The sequence below is a fragment of the Ahaetulla prasina genome, chromosome 1, assembly GCF_028640845.1.
Source record: "Ahaetulla prasina isolate Xishuangbanna chromosome 1, ASM2864084v1, whole genome shotgun sequence".
Classification (NCBI taxonomy): Eukaryota; Metazoa; Chordata; class Lepidosauria; order Squamata; family Colubridae; genus Ahaetulla; species Ahaetulla prasina.
The window spans coordinates 302,331,423-302,340,295 of record NC_080539.1 but is presented as its reverse complement, the minus strand read 5'-3'; the positions used below and the strand labels follow the sequence as shown (position 1 = coordinate 302,340,295).

The 8,873-nt window shown below is 48.0% G+C and overlaps 1 protein-coding gene and 1 long non-coding RNA gene across 13 annotated transcripts in view; one reads left to right on the top strand and one right to left on the bottom strand.

Annotated features, from left to right (window-relative positions):
- Positions 1-1,159: 1,159 nt before the first annotated feature.
- DPF3 (double PHD fingers 3) overlaps positions 1,160-8,873 on the top strand; it is a 274,774-nt gene continuing 267,060 nt past the window's right edge. For all 12 annotated transcript variants that reach the window (XR_009152573.1, XR_009152574.1, XR_009152576.1 and 9 more), the window contains exon 1: positions 1,160-1,303. Coding sequence is in view for 3 of the 12 variants with exons in the window: in XM_058161947.1 (XP_058017930.1) it covers positions 1,272-1,303 (32 nt within the window). In the remaining 9 variants the exon portion in view is untranslated. The remainder of the gene's footprint in view (positions 1,304-8,873) is intronic.
- LOC131187558 (uncharacterized) lies at positions 1,493-3,610 on the bottom strand. Its single transcript, XR_009152582.1, has 3 exons — positions 3,084-3,610; positions 2,769-2,901; positions 1,493-1,974 (listed from the first exon to the last, which is right to left on the bottom strand). It is a non-coding gene; the product is annotated as an uncharacterized LOC131187558 (long non-coding RNA).

Here is an 8,873-nt window from a genome sequence, read left to right as displayed (position 1 = left end):
AGTGGTCCAATGAATGGACTTGTTGCAATAAAGCTTCCTGTGATACATAAGATATTCAGAATGGAGCATAATTGCAAGGAGTGGTGATGATGGAAGCAGGTTTATTTATGTGTGTTCTTAATGATGTAATTGTTGGAATGCTTAGTTGTAAATTATATTCATCACCCCCTCATAAGTCAGTACATGATTGCAATAAGTTTCCTATCAGTAAGGTATGTCTCATGGACACTTTACGGTGTTGCATAGGATTGCAGCCTAGCCTAAATAGGTTTAGTCTCAAATCAGTTTTAATTGCAGCCTTAGCACATTAGAAATCCTTTTTTCCCCCTACTGGATAATTAATTCACAGACTAGTATAATTAGCTATAGGTAAACTCAGACACCTTGGAGTTTTAGTGATTTCCCCAGAAATGGGGTTAGGTCTCCACTTCTTTTCTTGCAGTTACAATTTTTTTAGAGCTGTATCTAGTTAATGCTCCTTCCCCTTCCTTTCCTCATGTCAAAAGATCAGAGAGGTCAAGTCTCAACGTGTTAAACAAGATGATCACTTCATAAACTGGCTTTGAGTGAAACAAACAGGCGGTTGGTTTGACCACTGTGCATTATATAACCAGTGCATGGGCTGCAGAGGTTGGACGGCTGTCAGAAATTCCGAACGGAGGGGGAAGGGTGCTGCCCTAAACTCAGTGATTACAAACAGTTCCAAGAAACCTAAAGGGAAAGTGGCTGTGTAGATCAAAGGAACCAAATTGGGGATAATTAAAATCCTGCATGCTGCCTAAACAGCTTGCTTTAGGTATGCAGGAGGAGATTCTTTGCCCCCCCCACGCCCCCTTCCTGCTGAAGTGATATGAACCCATTTCTTGTATAGGGATAAAAGTGAGGGCATGCTACTCCTGCCGAGAAGCGTCAAACAGATCATGAATGAATAAGTCTGTTTTATAGCTGTCTCTGTGCGTCCTTTCAGAAGGAAAAACAAAAAACAAAGACGGAGATGACTACAGAAAAGTGTTTAACTGTCCTAAAATTTAGTGACGATTGCCCTTTTGCTTATGTTGCTGTCTCTTTAAGACCTGCTCTCTGAACAGTTGCACAGAAAGGGAGTGACCTCTGGGCTTTGACAGCTCCCCTAATAACTAGCAGAACCCTGGCTCCTCCTGTATTCTTTGATTGGACAGCGGGCCGGTATCCACTTTCCCGATTGGCCAAGCGCTTCCCCTGAGCGAACCTTTAGAACTCTGAGACACAATATTCTGTTACATTGTAGCAAAATGGCGACTGTCATTCACAACCCCCTGAAAGCGTAAGTAGGAATCAAAAATGTACATATTCCGCGTGGTTTAAATATGAAAAAGGGCGCCTTTCCGATGCTCGCTGCCAGACTGAAGCTGGTGTGTCTCCAGACTTCCAGCTGATCTCGGCTCCCTCTTTCTTTTCTTTCCAATATCCTCATTATTATTATTATTATTATTGTGCAAGACACACAAATTTCTCGCTCGGAAATTAATAAGAAAATATATATATATATTTGCCTTCTACTTTATTTAACGGTGGTGACGGGAAAACCCCTCACAAGAGTTCGGGGCTTTAAGAAGGTACGGATAAGCGCTTGCAGCTTTTTTTTTTGCCCCCGGATTCTTAGCTGCTGGAATTGGCCAGGGTTTTTTTTTTTTTTACGGATTCCGGAGTGGGCGATTGTGCTTGACAGAGTCCTGTGCGCGGCGTCCGGCTTGGCTTCCAGCGCCGTCCGCACGGTGTCCAGCAGGGAATGATCGATTGTGGAAACTGGGTGCATAATGGTTGTCTTGGCATGCAGTCGGGCTGCAGTTTTAAGAGTTTTGGTTTTTGCAAACGCTCCAGTAGTTGGAAAGGGTTTGACGCGCGAGAGGAAAGGAGTTTGGGTGGTTTTGTGTTTTTTGTTTCTTGGTTGGTTTGGTTTGGTTTGGTTTTTCCAGGCTTCGGTTGGCTCCCTTTCTATATTGGCAAAAGGGGGCAGCTCGCCCGGATTGAGGATTTATTGAGCAGGAAAGGGAGAGAGAGAGAGAGAGAGTGAGTTGTGGTCCGAGAAGAATAACTCCGGTTCGTGGATGGTTGCTTTCAATAAAGCGCAGGAAGTCCGGCGCTCTGTTTTGCATATCGTTCGCTTTTCGCTTTTCGAAGTCAGGCGATCTCCCCCTCGTCAGGCTGTTAGGAGACCAGTCCCGGGATGGATAGATTCCATAGACTCTATAGACGCCCACCCACCCACCCACCTCGGGGATGCAACCGAAAGCAAACTCTGGCTTCTCGCCAGAAGTCCTCCAACCAGCGCAGGTGCAGGTGGATGGGGGGGGGGGAAGGGGGGCTGGTGGTTTCCCCAAAGCAGCCAAGGGACGGGGGTGGCTGGGAAAGCTCGCCTTCCCTTCGGGATCAAAGGTGGGCCCGTGTAAGTCTTTCTTTAGCGGGTAACCCAGGTTTTCCCAGGTGGTCTGCAGGCACGCATCGCTGGCTAATCCCCCAAAGCATTACGGAGGGTGGGGTTTGGCACAAGGGTCCAGAGAGGCGGCTGCCTGCGGACGGACGGACGGACGCGCGCGCGCTCTCGCGCGTGGGTAGGCGCTCTCGCTTTCTCTCTCTCTGTTTCTTTCCCGCCCCCCCCCCACCTTGACATAGGAGTTTTGCTCGTGGGGGCGGAGGGGGGCGGGGCTCGGAAGCCAAGCGGAGGGAGAGTTTTGAGCCCGGCACTTGGCGCAGCAGGGAATCTGGCTGTTGCGGCTTCTCGCTCTTACCCACACACACAGCCCATATTTCTTTTCTTGGACCGCTTCCGACTGCAGTTTTCTGCCAGTTTTAATCTTCCCTCCGGAGTTGGCAAACACTTGGGAAGGGTGTTCCAGACATACTTCTTGATGTGGGCAACGGCTGGAGAGAGAAGAGGCTTTTTCAGTTGAAAGGGCGGCACGCGGGGCTGAGGTGTGTGTGTGTGTGTCGGAGGAGGGGGTTCAAGGCAGTTTCGCAGCGAATTTAAAGAAAAGACCTCCCCCCCACCTCCCCGTCCTCGTTTTTGTGACAAAATAGGAGGAAAACCCTTGCTAAATTCTCACCGCGATCCAGGAAGAGGCGTTTGCTTATTCCTCGGGATGTCAACTCTTTTTCTTGGGTGGGAAAGTGCGGGGTGGGGAGGGAGGGGGGGTGGCGGCGGCGCCGGGCGGACAAATGAGCAGCCAGGGTTGGTCTAAAAGAACCTCCGGGATCTGCGGTCTCCACCGATTTCAAAGCTCGCAATTGGCGTCGTCAGATCGCGCCCTTCCTCTAAGAAGCTCCGGGCGGCGCGCGTGGCTTTTGGAGATCCAGAGCACCTTCGCCGCCCGCGCACCTGAAGAGAGAGAGAGAGAGAGAGAGAGAGAGAGAGAGAAGGCTGGAGGAACAACCTGGGGAGTTTTGTGGGAAACCCGAAGCCTGGGCAACCTCCGTGGACTAGATACAGCTCACATGTATGCAACACCCGGTTGCCCTGAAGGAAAGAACGCCAAGGGCTTAGCCAGGTTTTGGAGGGAAATGCCCATCCTGTGGGCATCTCGTAGGTTTGACATGTCCTAGGGAAGCCGGGTGGGTGTGGGGAAATCTCGCTTTTCCTTTCCTGGGGATGATCTGCTCGGCCCTCCCTTTTCACGAGTAGTGGCGGGCTGCTGGGGTGGGGGCAAAGTGCTTGGCCCCATGGCCACGGTTCCTCCCGTTTCTTTCCCTTCTCTGCACCTGAGGAAGGAAGGAGGCGTTGGGGGTTTGGTTGGCAGCCAACGGCCGGGCAGACAGCCCTGATCGGGAGGGCGGGTTCACGCGAAAGCCCCGCTACCTGGCCGGGCACGAACAAGCTGGGGATGAAAATAACTTGAGGGATTTCTCTATATGCCTCGCCCAGACAAATGAGAGGCGGATTGGAGTTTTTTCGGGGGAAAGTCACTTGCGTTTGAGTTTTCCTCCAAGGAAGGGCAATATTTTCGGAGTGAGATGGAGGAGGGGGGGGGAGGGAAGAGGGAGGATCCGGAATCGATTCTTGCTTACATCACAGGTGCAAATGAAGCGTGCATCTATTGGAGCCGCCGGGGGTTTAACCAGTGTGGCGCGGGTGGAGACAGACAAAAAGAGCCGGGGTCTGGAGAGAAGCCGCTGCCCTCTTAACGCTACCTCATTAAATTTATTTGCAGCAAGGCCGTTCCGCATCAATCATTTCCGACTCCTTCACCCGGCCGGGCCGAGGCTCTGGAGCTTCATTCGTCTTGTGGCCCAGAGTTCTTGCCCTTGAAATCTTTCAGGAGCTAAGGCAGGCTTTTAATATAATTAGCTCTCTCTCTCTTCTCTCGTGCCACCCCCACCCCCCGACTGGGCCGAGAGGAGAGGAAACAATAGATACCAAGCATGGCAAATGCGCTTTTTTATTTTTTTAAAGTAATGTTGCTGGCCATCTGTCAATTCGCAAGTTGTGGATTTATTTTTAAAGAGGGTTGCTTTTCAAAAGTTGATGATCAGGAAGAAAAATTGAAATTCGTCCCGAGGGTCAATGATAACAAAATCTGCGCAGGCATATAATAATGGAGGGGGAAGGGAGGAGGGGGGTTTGAGGAAAAGGGAGGGGAGGGGGCGATATGGCGTGCAGCGTTTCAGCCCCGTGTGTCCTTCTTGACAATGAAAACGGGCCGAACGACATTTGCATTTGCTCCGTCTGCATTTTTATGCCGCCTTCAAAGCAGCGTCTAAAAAGATCGCGCTCCCTCCCTCCGCCCCCCTCCCCGCCAGACTTTCCAGAAACTGGCACAAAGCTTCCCCCCACACCCCGGGTTTGAAGATCAGCGAAATGGCCATCGGTTTCTAGACCTGCTAAATCAGGTGATCTTTCTAAACTCTTTGTGTCTTGGCTGTCTTGGCCGCTTCCTTTGACTACACAAGGGCCCTTTTAATTCCGGCGCTTGCGATAGGAGCCCCTCAGTTCCCGCGACGAATCCCTCTGGGGACCGCTTCGTTTCCAGCCTCCCGGAATATTCAGAAAAAATACTTCGGAGTGCCAGATCCGAGGCAACGGCTCCTTTGTTAAATTTCCCCCAGATTCGCCTTCTTGTTACAGCAGCCATGCAGGATCGTTCGGGGATCTCTCCCGCGGCGCTTCGTTCTACCTCTCCTTTCCTTTCCAATTCAGCCAGGGATACAGGAGAGCGCATTGTCTAGTTTCTGCCGTGGAAACACCACCTTGCCCACACGGTGTTACAGGAAAAAGCAGGAGAGGGCTGAATCGATAAAGACTATAGGCACCGAAGGGCCAGGGAGGAAATGCTTCTTTAAAATTAGCATGCCCCGCTCCCAGAATAGAAAGCGCTTTCCAAACTTACTTCTTTAGTTGCGGGGTGACTATAATCTATGACATAATTCTCTCTCTCTCTCTCCTTTCTTCCCTCCCGCTCCCTCCTCCTCTCTCCCTTTTCCATATACATCTTCCCCGTTTTTTGCCCATCTTTTCCTCCACACCCTCACCTCCCAGTTGCGTCTGATGATTAAAGGACAAAACTTGTACCAAACCAATTTGAAGCAGCCGCGAACAAGGGAGAGCTTTGCCTCCTGTAAGGCACCAGTTTTCTGTCTCCTGCAAGGCATGCCTGTGTGTTCCGTACCTTCCCCAAACCTTGTCCTTTGTATAACACTTTGACATGTATTCCTGCTTTAAATCCATTCCATACCTCCTGACTGGCAATTCTGGGAGTTGCTCCAATACATCCCATGAGCATTACATTGGTGAAGACCACTTTAAATATTAGCTTCCAGGACAAATATTTAAGTGCTGCTATACCCACTTCCTGCACTGGATTCCTACTCACCTGTGCCTCTTGCCTGATGTGGATCCTGACCTGCAAGGCTTGGAGGAGGGGGGGTCATCTTGGCTCACTCCACTGTTTTGAATGTTTAGAATTTTTAATGAGTGCTTGGTTTAGACCAGGTCCTACAATATTGTCTATGCACACCAACAAAATGCTGGGAAAGGTTTTCATTCCTTACTGCAACTTGCTGATATGAGCCAACTAAAGCAGGGATCTCCAACCTTGGTCCCTTTAAGACTTGTGGACTTCAACTCCCAGAGTTCCTCAGCCAGCTTTGCTGGCTGAGGAACTCTGGGAGTTGAAGTCCACAAGTCTTAAAGGGACCAAGGTTGGAGACCCCTGAACTAAAGCACCTCCCTAGCGATTTATTTATTTATTTATTTAGTACAAGGGGACTTGCCTCATTCTCAGAACTTCATGGAGTATGCTATAATCCACCTGTTAACCAGCTTGTGATTTCTTTCTTCTCTAGTTTTGCACTCCTGGCATCTACAAGGTGTGATTAAAAAATGTCATTAACTTTAACATGGCCACAAAAGGTGTGATCAGAGCTTCGTGTGTTGTTCTGTGCGTCTCGGAGTTTTGATTGCATTGTTGTGGACACCATCTGGATTCCGACTGCATTTTGTGGACATCCCTGACATCCCCCCCCCCTTCTCTCCCAGCCTCTGTTCTTCTACTCTGGTTCAGTCTTCATGAGTTGTTGATTGTCAATCCTTCCCAATAGGACAGGTTTTTTTTTTCTCCCACTCCAAAGCTTCTTGCTCTTCAGCAAATCTGGATGTTCCTTGAGTCTTCTGAAGGGGCTGTAAAGTGGTTATAATGTATAATGTGAAATACTCAGGATTCCAAGACTTGCAGTCCATCTTTCAACCTCTCCCCCCCCCCACCTCCCCACTTTTCCTCTCAGCAGTATTTTGTGGCCAATAAACATGTTCAGTCCTCCAGGAGCTGTTTTTGGAGTTCCTCCAAGAGATGTTTCTCAAGTTAGTTGTGTAAACCTTGGGAAGCTCCCAACCCCCAACCCACCCCCTCTTTTACATCCTTCTTGCATTTTGGTTGCATAAAGCCCAACAAACAAAGAATTGAGATGGCAGTTACTCCCCTCCCTCACCCAACACAATATGCGTGTGTATTAAATAAACACCTATACAAAGGAAGTCTGAAACAAAGAGCTGAAGTGAGAAATGCTGGTATTTCCAGGAAATTCCTCCTATTTTGTCTCCAGTTGCTTCCCTGGTCCCCCAACACATTCTGACTTCTCAAGCTGTCCTTCAGCTGTAAACACAGTATAGGTGGTCCTCAAAGTATGACCAGAATTGAGCCCCACAATTATGTTGCTGAGTGAGGATTTTGTGGAGTCAGTTTTGCCCAATTCTAGGACTTTTCTCATTTACATTTGTTAAGTGAACCGCTGCAGTTGTTAAGTTAGTAACATGTTGGTTAAGTGAATTTGGCTTCCCCATTGACTTTACTTGTCAGAAGGTCGCAAAAGGGGATTGAACCAGTTGTCAAACATCTGAACGTAAATCATGTGACCACAGGGATGCTGCAATGGTCATAAGTGTGAAACATGGTCATAAATCACTTTGTTCAGTGCCATTGTAACTTTGGATGGTCACTAAATGAATTGCTGTAATTTGAGGACTACCTGTATATAATAATGGGTTATATAGCTTACAAACCTACCTTTACCTGTCCCAAAGATGCTTTTTCAAGAGGCAACTGGATTTTCTGGTTTTGCTTCTTATCCAAGAAGCTTCTTTAGTTCTGAGCTGAAGAAGCTTCTTGGATGAGAAGTGAAACGTCTTCAAAGAAAAGCCAGAAAGTCCAGTTGCCTCTTGAAAAAACACCTCTGGGACATCCATGATCTGGATGACTGAGAATCTCCAAAGACATTTAGCTACTTTTACCTGGTTGTGTGGGTATCAGTCTGACAACTACAAATACACTCTCTGTGGCACTTGAAAAAGTGGGCAATCATGAACATGGAAAGGAAAGGAAAGGTGAAAAGCTGCCATAAGCCTGAAAGCAAAGAATATAAGTTAAAGGCAGACATGGAAGCACAGAGTACAGGCAGTCTGGAAAGCACCAGGAGGACTTTTGCACTGGGAAGGCTCTGTATATTTGAATCAGTCTTTAGGATCTGCCACAGCCTTTGAAGGGTTCCTGATGCACTGAGTTGCCTTGATCTAAATCTGAAGTATGCTGAAATACAAATTAAGGCAAAAATACATGTTCCAGGATAATGTTGCAGGGTCCAATCTGGATCGGTCATCGGGGCCAGAAGTTTAATCTTCTGAGTTTTTGGACCCGTGCTGGAGGGAATGTCTCTCTAGCAGAAAGTGTGTGGATAGGCTCCAGCACGAGTCCAAAAGCTCAGAAGATTAAACCTGTGGCCCAGTGATTGACCCAGATGGGATCCTGCAAAACTTTTTAATACCATCCACTTTCTGGTTCAAAACTCTGGCAGCATTCAAGCAGCTGTTCAGTATACAAAAGTTCAACTCTCCAGGCTTAAGACAAGGAGGCAGGTTGTTTTGGGGGTTTGGTGTTAGATACTGATAAATTGTCACAGTCATGTCACGGCATATGGAGGACCCGAGTCCATCCAGGTAAAAGTAGCACCTCAAAAATTGAAGCAATGGAATGGGGCTAAGGACAGTTACAGGCACGGATAGAGGAAAGAGTAAGGGATGCTCTCCATTTTTAATATTTTAAAATCAGAAATTAGCTGTTGAAATGTGGTCTGTCATTTTGTTTATATGCTGGGAACAGGTCCAGTTCTTACATTAGTATCTGTTAAGCAATTCCTGAAGGTACAGTAGCCAATTCTCTGTAGGCAATCCCAGAGAATTGGAAGAATGTCCAAAGGGCAGAAGGTAGAGAAAGTAGAGACAGCTGTGCAATTGAAGCCCCATCCTGGTCTGTACATCCACCGTGCATATAATGCCCATCCAAAAATCTTTGATCACATGATCATATCCGTCATCTTGATCTTCCCCAGAAACTATGGATGCCCTGAGTTTG